The sequence below is a fragment of the Lissotriton vulgaris genome, chromosome 7, assembly GCF_964263255.1.
Source record: "Lissotriton vulgaris chromosome 7, aLisVul1.2, whole genome shotgun sequence".
Lineage (NCBI taxonomy): Eukaryota > Metazoa > Chordata > Amphibia > Caudata > Salamandridae > Lissotriton > Lissotriton vulgaris.
The window spans coordinates 1,461,808,378-1,461,825,958 of NC_141695.1; the positions used below are offsets into that span (position 1 = coordinate 1,461,808,378).

The 17,581-nt window shown below is 42.4% G+C and overlaps 1 protein-coding gene across 1 annotated transcript in view; it reads left to right on the forward strand.

The window, feature by feature from the left end:
- The window catches only part of DHX35 (DEAH-box helicase 35), a 593,749-nt gene that overhangs the window by 367,955 nt on the left and 208,213 nt on the right, over window positions 1-17,581 (forward strand). Inside the window, exon 12 of the mRNA XM_086932268.1 lies at window positions 5,722-5,932. Within this exon, the coding sequence (XP_086788394.1) occupies window positions 5,722-5,932 (211 nt within the window). The remainder of the gene's footprint in view (window positions 1-5,721; window positions 5,933-17,581) is intronic.

Below are 17,581 nucleotides of genomic sequence, written 5' to 3' on the forward strand. Positions count from 1 at the left end.
TGGATGTCTGCGGTAAAATAAAAGGACAAGATTTGGGGTGTCCTTTCTACTCACATCCACATAAAAAATTTGTAAGGTTAGATTATTTTTTTGCATCCTCCTTTTCGTTAACTGGTGCATCTATTCAGGTATTTCGGAGGATCTCCTCAGATCATGCCCCGGTTGTTTTAGAATTAATGGTACCTAGGGTAGGGCGGCCCTGTAATTCCTTTTCTTTTGATAGGAAACTTTGTTTAAATACAGAATTTAAGTAACACATGGGTTATTGGATTAAGGATTTTTTTTTAATAATAATTTGTCTGCACCTATTACTATTATTTGGGATTCTTTTAAGGCCTGTTTTCGGGGGGAAGTTCTTAGTTTTAGTTTATATTTACAGAAAAAACGAAAGCTTGAGTTGGCTGGATACTATGAGGCTTTGTGAGTGGCGGAAGGCGCCTTAACTACAGGGATCATGTTAGGTAAGCAGGATATCTCTGAGTTAGTGAACACTGTGGCTAAATGTCGCGCAAGGGTACTGGGTTTTTGGAGGGAAGAAAATGCTAGGAAATATCTGATCTCGAAACAACAAGTTCATGAATTTGGGGAAACTATTGGAAGATAATTGGCCTTGCGACTTCAAATGAAGGGATCTGCTAGAATCATAGAAGAAATGAAAGATCAGAATGGGGTGTTACATTCTGACCCTCAACAGATACTTTCTATTTTTCAGCAGTTCTATTCTACCCTTTATTCTCATTAGAGAGTTCTGAATGGGGGTGGAAATGCACCTGTGTGGGGAGAACTGGCACAACTAGATCCTCTTTTGGCAGAGCAACTTGACTCCCCGATCTCTATGAAAGAATTAGAAATGGCTGTAAAAAGTTTAGCCTTAGGAGAGGCGGCGGGACCCGACAGGATACCCGTGGAGGTGTACAGGCTGTTTTTTCCTTTGATTAAAGACGAGATGCTGAAGGTTTTTCAGCTAGCACAGTCAGGGCAACCACCTAAATCTTGGTCAGAAGCTACAATTGCGGTTCTCTGTAAAAAGGGGAATCCTCCGGAAGTGGTTGGATCCTATCGTCCAATTTCCTTATTAAACTATGATAATAAAATCTACTCTAAAACTTTGGCCAATCGATTTTTCACAGTTATCTCCTCTTTGGTATCCTTAAACCACATGGTTTTATTCCGCAACGGGGAAACACTGAACATATTAATAAAGTAGTTAGATTGTTTGATATTGCCAGTACAGAAAAAAGGGATTTAGCGCTGATCTTATTGGACGCAGAAAAAGCGTTTGATCGTGTGGAGTGGGGATATCTGTGGGAATTGATGGATCGGAGCGGCTTCGGAGGAAAATTTATACGAGCAATACAAGCATTGTATGAAGCTCCTAGTGCTATCATCTCCGCAATGGGTTTGCTATCAGAGGTGGTGCTCATAACCCGAGGTACTCGTCAAGGCTGTCCTTGTTCTCCCCTATTATTTGCCCTTTATATAAATCCTTTTTTTGAACGACTATCGCATAATGTCCGTATTCCTCCTTTTTTGGTTTATGATTATCAATTTTCTGCTTGAAATTGAGCGCTTAGCAACAGAGTTTGGGGCGATGGCAGGTTATAAGCTCAATATGTCTAAAACACAAATATTGTGTTCCGATAGTATTCAATGGAGGGATGAGCGAGTAATTAAGGAAGTGACATATCTGGATATGCAAATACGATCTTCTATGTCCGAATTAATGGAAATAAATTGAAACCTATTGATTGGTAATATTAAAGACTCTTTGGATAGATGGGGGCGGCTACATTTTACAATAATAGGGCGATGTAATATCATTTAAATGAAGATCTTACCTAAAGTTCTTTATTTATTTCGCTCGTTACCTCTGGAAGTTACAAATGTAAGATTACAAAATCTCCAATCAGTTTGTGGAAAGTTTATTTGGAACCCTGGTAGGCCTAGACGGGTGATGCGCTTTATGACGCTACCTCTCGAGAGAGGGGGTCTAGCGGTTCCAGATTTTGTCTTGTATTTTTATACATGTTTTTGTTGAAAATACGATTCGTTCTCACTGGGGATGGTGCTATCAGTACGGCTAAGTCACCTACTATTTTCGGAATTCTTTTGGGTCCTATCGCTAAACAATGCTTATTTAGGGAAGTGGGCGGTAGTTATTTTAAACGGACGCGATTTAAGGTCTTGATTAGTGCCTATAAAGTGTGGAGACGAATGCGGATGCCGATAAAATTACATATTACAGACCTCTGCAAGCAGTGAAGATTTTACCTGGTATATTGGATTTTCAGGATTACTTTGAAGGTTGATCCATTGATTAATTTATCTATTTAAGGAATTTATTTTGCTACTAACGTATTTTTTGAGAATTTTTTTTTCATATTGTATTTTCTGTATTCTTGCTGCTGTAAATTTATAAAAAACAAAAAAAGGACACAGCGAGTTACAAGTTACAAAAGTTTCACAGAAGTTACATAATGTATAAATAAACAAAACAGGAGTAAATTAGCAAACACGAAAGTCAGCATAGGAGAGACCAGGGGCAGCAGTTAATCCACAGGAAGGAGACAGCAGCAGGGAAGAAAACGAGGCAAATGTCCGTGATCCAGCTGGGTAGGTGACGGCCATAGCGGTGTGCCAGGGCCAATCTCCCCTATAGCTGTCGGAGCAGCTTCACCGGGAGGCGGCCATGTATGTGTTTAGGGCTTCGCCAGAGAAGAGTGAGGATAAGGAGGGGATCAGAAGCATAAATAAACAATACAGGACTAAATTAGCGAACACGGAAGTCAGGATAGGAAAGACCAGGGACAGCAGGTAATCCACAGGAAGGAGACAGCAGCGGGTAAGAAAATGAAACAAATGTCCGTGATCCGTCTGGGTAGGTGACGGCCATAGCGGTATGCCAGGGCCAATCTCCCCTATAGCTGTCGGTGCAGCTCCACCGGGAAGCGGCCATGTATGCGTTTCGGGCTCTGCCAGAAAGGAGTGAGGCGCAGGAGGGGATCAGAAGGCTAGAAACCAAAGATGGGTGGTAGGCGCTTGCGAGGATTGCAGGGTAGGAGTGGTGTTGTTTTGGCAGCCATCTTAGAGTCAGGCATGTCGAGTATGTTAGTCTCCATGGCTCAGTGGCTTGTTTTAGTTGCCACCAATTCTAAAGTTGGATGAAAATCACAGTGCTAAAAATCCTGGAACAAACATCAGGACCCTGGATTCAGAGAGACAGCTGGAGGGGAGCCAGTGTAGCATTATGACTCTGTCGTTATGAGACCGCCATTTTAGGGTAAGGCAGGGAGCACTACAACCGTAATCACCAGCCCCCATGAGTGCACGCCCAGCCCACCGGGTTTTGACAGTCAGATTCACCCGTGGGCGCCGAAAGTCCACCGTGGCAGAGCATGGGAGGAGGCAATCTCCAAAGCGCGACATTGTCCATCATGGATGCATTCTAGACCTAAAAACTAATGCTACAGGTAAGTAACTTGCACTCCACCATCACAAAAGACACCCCCTTCCCCACTTTAACTCTAGATTAAGGTTTCCTCTCACTGGGGTGTTTTCCTCTGTCTGATTTTAGGATAATATGACTAACCTTGAGAGGGGTTGGGTGCAGTTTGTATGGACATGAACTTTTATAGTGTAGACAAAGGACTCAGAGTCTAACTGCTCTGGACACAGAGAGTGCTTTTGTCCGAAGTGATGACGGGCCAGAAAGTAAAAAAATTGTTAAGACAGGACCAGTCTCTGGTGCTGCAGCAAATGGGGTGTTTTCCACGGCTTCCATCCAAGCACTGACCCGCCGTGAATCCAGCGCGGAAATTAAAGGTGGCAAGAAGGAGAATAGCACAGTCATTAAGGGAAAGCATGAGGCTGTTAAAAAAACAACATTGCAGGTAGCCCATGGAGCATTGCAGGCGGAGTCTGGAGGATCCCAACCCTTAATCACTAACCTGTTTGCGGCTTCCAACATCAGAGAATACTATTGGCTCCTCCTCGGCTATTGCCTGGAGTAATTTTGTGGACAGGAAGCACGAACCAGTTATTTCCCCTGAACCAGTGGGTAAGAAAGTCTTCTCTTTAACCAATGAATAGGAAACTTCTAATTTTGGCAATTCATCCTCAATTGATGGTGAAGCTTTGAATTTAAGCAGTAGTAGTTTGTTGGAAGACTCAGTAATCTTGATGTGAAGGAAATCCTCATTAAAAAAAGAAAAGGAAGGGGAATAGTCGTCAAGGAGAATCAAGCTGAAGAGATATGAAGAAACAAAAATGGGACTACTCTGCCACACAACTGCTTTACCTCAATGGTCTTAAGTGCTTTAATGTATTCTGGATAGTTGTTAATATACTTTTTTTCTAAAGCCAATTTCCCTATCCTGACCAGTTTGTGTCTCTCTGGAAAGAATAGAACGAGTACAGACTCTGCCTTGAAAGCCTTCTCTGAAAGAATAAAATTACACTATGTATTGTAAATTATGTACCAGAACACAGTTCCCATCTATAGATGCTAGATGACCCAGAAATAATTGCTGGTGTTTGCCTGAGACTTAATACTAATAAGGGTCAAAAAGTAAAAACTCATGTATTCCTCACTGTGGGTAGAGGATGGAGATTTTCGTGTGTGCTATTACGGTGTACCCACCCGTTATGAGATGGCAGATACCTCAGACCAGTACTTAAATTAGCACTGATCCTAATGTTTTTCTTCAGAGCTTGTCACCCAATGTGGGCTCGGCCGGATACCAAAGAAGTCAATTGCTTGATTCCACTTCATACCTCTTTATTTCACCATCCAACAATTCCTGTCTCTTTTTCTCAATGTTGCATTTTTTTCCATCCTGGCATTCTCCCTTTTCCACTGTTCTTCTATCTTTCTCCGTCATATTTCTCTCGGCTTCCTTTCTCTCTCTTTTGCTCGGTTTCAAAGTCTGATGATAACAAAATAATTCACTGTCTTAAAGAAGGACTGCAAAAACCAGCAACAATTAAGCACTATTTTGATACTGTGTCAGTTCTTCCCCTTCCTTCAGTTGTGAGGTAAGAATTGTGAAGAAAAAGAAGGGGGTGATAATTGGAGATGAAGTGGGATGATTTTGTACATTACAAGCTGCCCACAGCTGCAGCTTAGCTTTAATGGTTGTTCTTGTTCACTCCATTAAACAATGACATGTCCAACTCAATACACGTTTTTTCAAAAAGTTCAGTTTACTGCCCCTTCCTTAAGAGGGCATTTCAGAGTCTACAACTTTGGACTCCCTGTTCCTATTCTTCTGTAAGAGTTGCTAAAGGTTTTGCTGGAGCATAGTTTTTGAATTGGTGAATCAGAGGTTACTGGTTAGCACATTGTGAGGCAGTGCTCCTGCAATAACCCTCATTCCTTGTTTCAAAATGTCTTGTCCGTGGTGTACATGCTTTAAATTTGATACTGAACTCTACTTTGAATCAACTGTAAAATACATATAAGTGTTAGATGTCCTTACCTCATTTCATGTTTTGGCTTCTCGTATGAGTTACAACTAATAGGATTTTTTTTCTTTCTTTTTTCCTCATGGCAGCTCTAAAAACTAGATGAGGTTATGACCAAGACTTTCCTTAATAATACTGTTATGTGTAATACGTTTTCAAAAAAACTTTGTTTAGTTAAATAATTCTGAAATCATTTTACCTTCCCAGTAATTACAATGACTAATAGCTTTGATTGTCTTCTTTTGCCCTTTTCTTCAGGTGATAGTGGCTACCAATATAGCAGAAACATCCATCACCATAAATGGGATTGTGTTTGTTATCGACTGTGGCTTTGTGAAATTACGGGCATACAATCCTAAAACAGCCATTGAGTCCTTAGTGCTGGTGCCAGTGTCTCAGGCTTCGGCCTGTCAGAGGGCAGGACGTGGTGGTCGCAACCGATCGGGCAAGTGTTTTAGACTTTACACAGGTGAGTATCAATATATTGGTTTCCTAATAAGGAGCTGTAAGTAATATTGCCCTTGCCACCTTCATCACCATGGAGTAGGTGTGGTTCTAAGATCTCCATTGCTAAAGATATTTCCTTTGTCTTATCTCAGGCCGGCCTGCTCGAGTAATCTGTTTAGAAACATCCAAAGAACCATTGTATTTGCCTATTGTGACCCTGCACCCTACCCCACCTAGAGTTGGTTTAACATAGGTAAGAGGCTCCTGGTGGTGTCTCTTTTTTACTGTTTCTGCTCAAATTATTCACTCCGGAAATCCTGACCTAATGGAACATGATTGCAAATAGAACTGTTTAAGAAGCTTTTTGAAACACAAGTATCCAATACACAAATCCCAAAGAAAAGACTTATAGAAATGTGAGGCAGGGGACAACCACAGTCTCAAATAAACTGCCTTCTGTTGTGTTTATTTCTTAATGTGAGTTTCCATCATCTTTTGAAGGAAGTTGACACATTCCACAAATTTATGAACTATTGTAAAGTAAATGTGAAATATGTTCTTGCGTGCTTGTGAATTCATTATATTTCTCCATGGTAAGGGGTTATTACATTGAAAATAACATGATGATATTAAAGAAATTGGAAACGGAAAGATAAACTATATTTAGGTGCTGCTGAAGAGCCTGGTGAACAAACTATATCCCAGAGAATACAGCCAGGGAGCTTGTTTCTGTTCAGAGATGCTCCTGCTGTGGGCTGGTTATTGCACGAGGCTGCCTAAAAGGTCGAGTGAGCTATGGGCTCTTAAGTGGATCTTGAAATGCAAGGGCGTAGATTATGTAAATGGCATGTACAGCAAAAGCTATATTTCAAGTGTAAATCATGTTCAATATCACTAATTTTGGAGATATAGTAAAGGTTTTAATGAATGTGTTTTATGCCTCCTGTTAGAAAGTTATTGCTTTTTTTAGAGAGTTTAATGTACCGTGTAAAATGCAAGGAAAGCAGAAAGTAAATATGTGGGTTTTGAGCGTATTATAAAAAGATTCAACTCTTTTGAAAGACTTGAACACATCGTAGACCATTTTATTTGACCTAAAAAAGGGAATTAACAACGTATCGGAGCAGGAATGGGTTTCTCCATCTGTTTGGATATTGAGTACTTGAGCGTTAATGCTTTTGGAACGCTGCGTGATTATGTACAGTTTGTCTTCCTTTACATTATCATTTTTAGGCCTTGCGTCAGATAGCTTGAAACGTTTTTGGGGAAGAATGTGTGGCATCAATTCTACATAGAAGTCCCATTAGATGTACATAGAGAGATTAAGCTTTGAGTCAGGCCACTTGCGAAAGTGGGTTTCTTGTGCTTTTCATGGTTTGCCGTTTCTTGAAAGAGCGGTTCATCAAGGTTACAGCAGTTCGATAATAATTATATTGCCCCATTTGTGTTCTATTTAGGTGTTGTAAACAGGGCTGCAATAGATTTTTTGGTAGACTACAGCCAATTTGATGTATTTACTCTGCTGATGAACATTATTATTGCTGGTGAGAGATTTCTTGTTTAGAAAGTGCTTGCAGTGTAAATGCTGCCTAAGCATGTTTTAAAGAGACCATGCAAATTATTATTTGCGAAGCACCATCGATTGATTTATTTATTCTCCTGAAAACATATTGGATATGCAGTTTTTTCTTCCAAGAGTAAATATGTGTGCACATAGGTTTTCTTATAGATGTAACGAAAACACCGACCCTTTTGTCCAATAATGTACTATGAAATATTTTGCTTTATGTGCCTTTTAGTATACCACTTGCAACACCAAGGGTCTTATTACGATGTTGACACCGTATCGGTATGGGAACCGTCCGACCATTGGTCGGCGATTCTGCATACCTAATTACGATGCGACCGCACATGGTGCAGTTGCATACTCCCATTTCTCTATGGGAGCTTGTGCTGCAGCTGTAAACCGGCCGTAGCACAAGCTCCCATAGAGAAATGGAAGTTTGTATGATTCCCCAATGGATAGCAGTCAAAATGAATACCACACTATGAAACAGAGATTGGTCTATATATATTGTGTAGTGGATTAGAATGCATTTCTTATACGCTCTACATCAGCTTCACAGTGTGAAGCACCTTGTAGGAATGGGGTTTAAGAGGGAGGAAGATGAGTAGAAAAGTGCAAAGAGTAGGAAAATTAATAAAACCATGGAGCCAGAGGATGGAAACCAGGAACCTTGCATACCTAATGTTGAGTGTTCAGAAAACAGGTGTGATTTTAGCTTCATTGGGACTGTTCATTATCCTTCTCTATTCTTGGGAAGGAGATGATCTAAAAATACACCAAGAGCCCAGCAGTACTTTGATAGTTCTTCTAGGCCTTACTTATCATACTTAAATTAATGAAACAAAACAATAAATTAAGAAATAAGCAAATCCACAGAAAGTGAAGATTCCTTAATACTAGTCACACCCACAGGTACTCATTATTTCAAGGTACATAAAAACGAAGTGAATCATGCATCCAAAAATAGAGGGAGTATTCCTGAATCAATGAGTAACCTCAACTCCACTTTTACCTGAAAAAGAAAGAAAACAAAAAGGCAAAGAGGCACTCCCCTAGAACTTTAAAATAGACGTGTTTTGTTAAAAAAATTTTGATTCACAAAATGTATTTGGTATTTCAAGAGTTATTTGACCAAACTTTTTTGACCGATAACTGCCTGCCATTCACAGTCATTGGCCCCCTTTCTGAAGAACAAAAAAAATATAGTGTTAACTGTACTTTCAGCGGCTAAGTAGGTCCTACCATGACCAACATACTGAGATAGTAGATGGAGTCGTAGTCGTAGTAGAGTAGGTCTTAAAACTGATGTCTCTGATCCTTCTCTGCACTTTGATTTACTATAGCCATCAATCCCAATTGCTAACACAACATCTCTACATCACAATAGTTGAAGGAAATACAAAACACCACTACCCTGTCTGTGATTATATAAGTGAAGCTTGGGCCGAAGAAAAATCTTTTTTTACAGAAGTTCAATATGGGCTACGCCCAGACTTGGACACCACCGAGTAAGCCTTAAACTTGACCCTGACTCTGGATAAATACGTCAAAGCCAGGAGAGGAACCATACATATGGCTTTTATGGACCTCTACTGTGCCTTTGACCTAGTAGGCAGAGATAAACTGTGGGACACCATGGGGGTTGCTGGGGTTGATCCCCCTTTATTGAATATTTGAAAAGTCTTTATTGAGAAACCCACATGAGGGTGCAATACACTCTTCTTAGACCAGACATCTCCCATTCAAGTCACTTGCAGGTTTAGACAGGGCTGCATATTGGCCCCTCTTTTATTTGTATTTTATATTAATGCCCTCAACACTTTGTTAAGTTCTTGTACCCCTGATGTCCCCTAAACTGGTTCACGCCTAATCCCCGCACTTTTGTACTCAGACGGCACAGTGCTCCTAGCTCGCAATGCAAATGGATTACAGGCATTTCAGATGGGTTTTATAGCTTTATGCAGGGGTTGAAGTTCAAGGTCAATTATAATAAATCTTAGATTTTAACCTGCGGTCCAAAGATTATCCGCTCAAAGAACATTTTTATTGGAAATCCCCATAACGAAAAAAAATAGTTTAGGTAGCTAGGTATTTTTTTGTTTTATGTTAATATGGGTTGCGAACGTTTAACAACCCAGAGGTCCCAATCGATGGAGGCTGTGTGCGAAACACTTTTTAAGTTTGCTAAGAAATTGGGACGTAAGCCCCCTAAAGAATTGATTATGCTTTATAAAAGTAAATGCCTTTCTGTGGGCACATACAGAGCTGGCATGTGGGGGCATGCATCTGTGAAGACTCTGCAGTCGGTAGAGAATACGTTTTTAAATAGGCTATTAGGACTCTCTAGATCTACTACGAGTCTTATTTTCCAAATGAAATGGGGTTAGGTTATTTAGAAGATCTTGTGGGTTTAGCGCCTATCCTGTTTTGGGTCAAAATTTGGTCCACACCTGAATTGAGTTTCATGCGCAGAATAGTGGAGGATTGTTTGAACCATAAGTAATATTCTAGCTATCCTTGGATTAATTATGTCAAAACTACTCTTCAAGACTTAAGATTTAGTACTTTCTTTGAGAGCACAGATAATATCAGCTCATACTCTAAGGTGTTGATAATTGAAAAGTACTCATCACAAAGAAAAGTTGAGAATCATGACAGTTCTCAGTATGGTTACAGTTCAATCGTACATATCAATTTCAGCAATGTCTTGAAGCCCTTTTTAATGTGGATAAAGGCACCTGAACACAGGCTTTATTTAACATGGCTTAGAAACAATATGATTCATTACTTGGGGGCCTTTCCAGTCACAGGGTCCTGTTTTGATTCTCTACTGTGCTGTCCTCGTGATGGAGTCTCTGGCAAGTCAACTAAGCACTTTGTTATTTTGCACTCTGTATGTGTCCCTTAGATTGTGGTTCCTTCGCCCTATTTTAAATGGAAGATCTTTTAAAACACACCATGAGTCTTTCCTAATCCTCCAGCGCGTCTATTATCCAACAATCTGTTTTGAGGTCTGGAATTTTATTACCCAGGTGCTGAAGTTAAGGAACAAATTTGCATCATGAGATATTGTGGTGTTTGTTGGCCTACACATATATTTGCCACTACTTGCATTATAACGATTCTGACATGCTTTGATTTTTGTATGTGTTTTTTTAAATTGCTTTTATGGTCATATATCTGACCGAATAAAGATTTTAAATTGAAAATATTGATTATGTGTCCGAACTCCTTTTAGCAGATTCCAAGTTTCCAGCTAAATTCTGAACTTCCTTTTCGGCATAAAATCTTGAAGGGCAATGTGTGTCTAATCAAGGCTGTGGTCAGTCCAAAAGCATTCCCATGCATGTTACAAGCAGAGTTTTACCCAGACTGAGGGACAGAATATGTTATTGCTCTGGTTGACTATATTTGACATTGTTGGATGCTTGTCCGCAACAACGAGACAGTTTTACCTGTGGCATTTTTTTTGTAATACATTTTTTATTGGTTTCAGTAAATAAACAACATTCTCTTACAGTCATATACAGGATATTCAATGCATTACTTCTCCAGTTACAGCTTGACTATCTTTTTGCTACATAATTAAGTCCACTCTTCACGCTGTACTCTGCAACTGTAGAGACCTTGAATTCAAACACCCAACTTCCCCGTCCCCCCATTCCAAGCCTCCTCCGTTCAATAATATGTTATGTACTTTAGGTGTATTACTGATTATCACTAGTTTGCACTTCCCGTCTTTGGGTATTCTCCGTTTCCTGTCACTTCCCCTCGTTTAGATATTGTTGTGTGGGTGGGATCAGTCCTACTACCTCTTAGATCATCGTCCCCCAAGCTTGTAGCACCTCTGGTACCTTCTCGTCCTACCTAGTTTTCCTCATGTGTTCCTCCTTTGCCTATTCTTTAAGATCTGTCCTCCACTTATCTATAGTTGGGCCGTTTGGGGTTAACCAATGTATGGCTATTCCTGGTCCTGGTACCAAAAAGCGTCTGCTAGTCTTACGTTTTGGATTTCTAGGTATCAGTCCCAAAAGGCAATGTCTCATTTCAAGTGCTAGCATCCATTTTGTCACCCTGTTAAGTTGGCCTAGTATTTCAATCCAATATTCTTGTATTTTGGGGCACTGTCAGACCATATGTACCAAATCAGCGTCCATATAGTGATATGGGGACATCTTGGGTCTTGCGTTGCATTTATAGTGTGTAGTCGCCTAGGGGAGAGGTACGTCATATGTACAATATTGTATTGAATCTGCTTGAACGTAGCACATAGCAATACTTTGCAGACTTCCTCATGTATTTTCTTCCAATCTGTCGCCATCAGCGGTTGGTCGCTGGCATTTGCCACCTTTCTTCTATCTTAAGTGGTTTGCCTTGTTTATCTTCCCTCAATGCTCGATATAAGTGCGTTATAAATTTCTGCCCCCTTGCCATTGTGATCATGGTGGTTAAGGTTTGTGAGTGTTCCAGGGCTTCTGGGAATGTCTGCCAAAGTTGTCGGGCCGTAGCTGTTATCTTTGCGTATTGCAAGAAATGTCCGTTTCCTAACTCAAATGTTACTGCTGCATCTTGGTAGTTTATGAACCTGTTTTACAGATATAGGTCTGCCAACATAGGGCAACCCCCCCCCCGTCTTTCCATTTCCCAACCGTCATTGCCTGCGCCACCTGGGCGAACTGTGGGATGATCCAGATATCTGCTTCTGGTGCATAGGGCCCTCTCTTAATGACCGTTCTCACTGTCCTATCCCATAGTCTGGCCATTATTCTTATCAACGGGGGATATGCTTCCTGTATGCCCCTTTCTTTCAAAAGCAGGGCTCCCAGTTGCTGTTTGCCATAGGTGCCAGTGAGTAGGGTTCTCTTCCAGGAGGGGTCTGTGTCTAGCCATGGATATAGCATGCTGTAGCTATGACGCCAGGTAATACAGCTCCAGAATTTCGAATCCCCCCCTAATCCCACTGACGTTTCATTACCTCTAGCCCTACTGTACAGCGCTTCCCATTCCACAACAGCAGTGTTAGTAGAGCGTCCAGCTCCTTAAAAGATTTTATGTGGAATTTCATAGAAGGACCCCTGCATAACCTAGAGGCATCTAGGCAGGACGACCATTTTAATGAGGGCTACCTTGCCCATCAGGGACAATTTCAATGTGTTCCGAAATTGTACACTACTGTGTAACCCCTTTACTATCCTTCCCATATTCAGTTCGTTGAAATGATCTTCCTCTCTGGCGATATGTATATCTAGGTATTGGACAGTTTCTAGTTCCCACAGGAGCACTGACTGTGGGAGCTGGGACGCCTCACTACTCTCCGCTCACCATATCGGGTTCAGCGGAGATTTGAACTTGTTGATTAGCAGTCTCGAGGCTTAACCAAATCTTTCCAGGGCACTAAATAAAATTGAGGTAGAATGCGTTGGGTGTTTTAGGTACACTAAAACGTTGTCTGTGTAAAGTGACACTACATGTTCCGTCTGTCCGATTTTTATGCCGTGACCCTTCAGTACTGATCGCAAGTGGCATGGCAGTGGCTCCGTTGCTTTTGCAAATATTGGTGGTGAGAGCGGGCAACCTGGCCGCGTCTCTCTGTGGACCCTCATACTTTCAGACACATAACATCCTGTACGGACCCGAGTCATTGGCTTCGTGTATAGTAGTTTTACCCATTTAATGAATTGAGTGCCCAAGCCCATTGTATGCAATCCTGGCCAGATATATTCCCAATCTAACCGAGTCTAATGCTTGTTAGATGTCTAGAAAGGCTAGAGCGCTTTCTTTAAATCCACGTCCAAAGTCTGCATAACATGTGTGAGTCGACGGATATTCCTTAGGGCATTTCTACGGGGTATAAACCCTGACTGGTCATCGTGCATGAGATGGGGGAGATATGGGAGTCATCTATTCGCTAGTACATGACATATAAGTTTCAAATCCACATTCAACATGGATATTGGTCTGTATGAGTTCAGTAGTGTCGGGTCCTTCCCAGGCTTAGGAACTACCACTAGAAGCGCTTCCCGCATTGACCTCAGTAATTCTCTCCCACGGCTCTGCAAGAAATCATCCGTAAGGTCGTCTGTGCCTGGCGATTTAGCTGTTTTCATCCTTGTGATTGCATTCTATTATTCTGTCTTGGTCATTGATGCACTGAGGGCTTCCTGGGCATCAGGGTCCAATCTAGGCGTTTCAATCCCTTCCAGGTATGTTTCTTTGTGTGTGCGGCATTTTGGGGTTCTGTGTATACTTTGTTTAGATGTGCTGCAAATACTGCATTCATTTCGTGTTGTGTATAGACCGGTTTGTTTTGTCCGTCCCGTATTGCCAGTATTGGTTTGGCTGTGTTTCCATTTTAATGAGGCGCTACTTTCATTTCTATTGTATTTGTCCAGCCTGTCCCACAATACCCCAACCTTTTTTTGTTGCTCTGTCCATCTCTGGGGCCCCTTACATCTGTGGGGACTGCTGCTTCTAGTATGGCGAGGCCTGGCTCTGGACTGTGTAGGTCTCGTTCTATCACTTTCTTTACCCCCGCCTCTGATGATATACATACTTCACTAAGTACCACCTTCATCGCATCCCATTCTACTTCCCTAGTGTTAGCTGTCTTCCGATTTGTATCAAAATATCCTTCAATTCAGTATCTATTGTGGCCTTCTAGACCGGCTCTCTAAGCGCTTCTACATTTAACCTCCATAATGGTATTTTGGATCGGGTTCTGCACAGTGCGTACTCTATTAGTAGTGGGGAGTGATCAAAAAGGTATTGAGTCCTGTATTGCACTTCCACCACTCTGTGAGGCCTCTGCCAGTATAAAGAAGTAGCCTAATCGACTATGTGTATTCGTTGTCGGGGTGTGACAAGAATAGGCTTTCCAGCTTGGGTTACAGTGTCAGCAGATATCTATTAGGCCATCATTCATTTGCATCTGGCGCATTGACTCTCTCGCCTTTGGTTTGGCATCCTGACTCGGTGGAAGCCTATCCAGTGTTCCGTCAAAAGAACAGTTGTAGTCCCCTGCCATTATGAGTTTCATGTCGGGTGTAAGGTGGGTCTGTCTAAGTGATGATCCCAGGAAGTCCCCGTCATCACTATTTGGATCATATTCATTAAGCAGGCACTTACTATGTCCATCCAAAGTACCTTCTACCATTACATATCTCCCATTCGGGCCCAGGCTGGTCTGTTCCTTTTTAAAGGGGACAACTGGAGCCACCCATATCAGTGTACCCCTGGCATACCCTGAATAGGACGTCGCATAAATCTGACCCCTCCAGCATCGTTGGACGTATTTAAGACTATCTCCCCATGGGTAAGTTACCTGCAGAAATGCAATCGAGACCCCATATCTTTTAAAATAAACTACTATACGGTTGCGTTTAACAAAATTGTTAAGCCTTCGGACATGCCATGTTATAAACTTGTATTTATGTTCTTTATCCTTCATGTCACTGAATCATCCTGAGGTTTGTCTCTAAATCCCAAATTGGGTTCTCATCTAGTGCTGTGCGTACCTGCAACATCCATGTACCTCTTTCTCTGCTTAGCATAATACCTTTTTTGACTGCTGGTTTTTTACTGATCACAAATACTGTAACATCCCCAACTCCTCCCTCCCACAGGCAGTAGCTCCACACTCACATAGCTCAACAAAAAGGCCTAAGGACCAGGGACTCCGCCTCAAGCCTATCTACCTCCATCCCCTCCCTATTACCTCACCCTTATCGTTTCAGAACGAAAGTTCGATCCGAATCTAGTCCAATTAAGTGATCTCTACCATGTGGCCAGACCGCCAGCCACTGTGTTACCTCGCAAGATAGCTTGAACTCAGCAAGGCAGCACCTCTGCACAGCAGCTGGAGTGTCCAATTGAGTTTAAATGGCAGAACCCTTACTACCAAATCTTCCTGGGTCCCCTTTTCCAGTCTACACACACCTCCTACCATCCCTCTCGTTCCCCGCCACAAATGTTATCAGCTCGCCCAATCTCAGTTTATTATGCTCTCCCAGATTCTCTTCTACTCACAAGTCTTTGATGTACTTCCTCATCATTCCCAGACCCCACCTGCAGCAGGTATACATTTCCGGGTCCTCCTTTATTCTTCTGGGGTTCCGTCTGTCTGTGATTGGGTCTCTTGTACCAAGCATAGTGGGGAACACTGATTCTGTGGCAGTATGGTTGTCGTTCCAGTCCATACTGTTCCATCCGCTCTGACCAGTATGCGCCCAGTATTTCTTGTGGAGTGGGTCTTCGCTCTTCGGCATCTTGCCGCTGACCTCGTTGTCTGTGTTTTTTCCGCTGCTTTCGCCATCCCTGGTTCTGGTCTGGTCCAGCCAGACCTATCGAGTCTATCCAGTCTTTTGCATCTTGAGATGTTTAAAAAAAGTGGACCCGATCGTTGTGTTGCACCCGGAGTCTCGCTGGGAATACCAGGCTATATTTAATGTAATGTTCTCGCAGGCGTCGTTTGACTCCTAGGAATCCGTTTCGGAGGTCCTGCACTTTTCTGGTGTAATCGGAGTATATTTGAATGGTGCAATCCTCTTATTTCGGTGGGCCAGTAGCACGGATATGCTGTAATATTAAGTCTCTGTAATTGAACAGGCGTGCTATCAGGGCTCTAGGTGGTGATCCCGAGCTCCGAGGGGGTCCGAGGGCCCAGTCTGCTCTTTCTATAGCAAAAAAATTGGATAGTCTAATATTGGCGAAAGCTTTGCTAATCCAGTTTCCTAAGAATATGTCCACTGCCAGTCTATCGGCTTTCTCGGGAAACCTAAAAACCTAAGTTTGTTCCTCCTCGATCGCCCTTCAGCAGCTTCCACTCTATCTTCCATGCGATTTGACTGAGCTTCTAATGAGGTATCCATTGTGCGGAGTCTCTGGACCACTTCTACCTCAGTTCGTGACTCTTTCCATCACCTTCCGTAAATCTAGGTGTAAGTAGTTAATGTCCATTGTCCATGGCCGGTAGGGCCTCGCTGATCAAGATGGTGGTCCTGCCTCGGTTTCTGTACCTGTTTCAGAACATCCCATATTATCCGGGGGCCTTCTTCTTTAAATCCTTACGGTCGGACCTATTGCGATTATTTTGGGGAGGCAAGCAGCCGAGGGTGGCATGGTCGGTTATTACTCAATCTTATGTCAATGGGGGATTTGATGTCCCTGATTTTCTGATATATTATCTGAGTGCTCAAGCACACTATGCTTATCATTGGTTTGCTCCCACACCATTCATGCCACAACTGGCTGTGGAGGATTGGATAGCCCGACATGTTCCTCTTCAGGGTGTTATTTATGGCCCAGCCAGTGTTATAGAGACGCCAGCCACTACGGTGACATGCACGATTGATGCATGGAAACGAATTCTTAATATGCCGGTTGCGTTCCTATACGCGCCGAGCATGCCCCTCGTGTATCATCCGGGGCTTTCTCTGTTACAGGAAGGGGGATTCCAAACGCTATGTCATAAACTGAAACTATGTACCTGGGGACATTTGTTCATGGGTGGCAAGTTTAAAACACGTGATCAGTTTTTTCAGGGACATTCACCCACACCATTAGAACTCTTTTACTACGTTCGGTTGCGACAGGGACTGTGAAGTATCCTGCCACGATTCCCGGATGAACCTGACGTGGTACTACCTTTACAGGCTATGCTTGTATCTGCGGATGGACGACATATGGTTTCGCACCTTTATCGTAGTATTCGCGGGCAGTGTGACAGCGGCGTGAGCAGAGCGCTTCAGATCTTGGCAGGGAAATAACTGCAGCACAGTGGACATACTGCTGTGGCCTCACGGCTAATGTTTCGCCCAGCTGCAGACTAAAAATTATTCATTATAAGTTTCTACAGAGGATGTAATATACGCCGGAGAAAAAAATGAGGTTCCAATTATCGGACAATGCAAGATGTGAACGCTGCAGATCGGACGCGACGGGCTTAATGCATTTAGCGTGGGAATGCCCGGTTGTCTTTGACTACTGGACTCAGGTGCATTTGGCGCTCCAGGAGATGGTTAGCGAGACGATTGATAAAGATCCACTCACTATGCTGTTAGGGTGCACTATGCAGACGCCCAAATCAATAATGAAGTTTGTGGATGT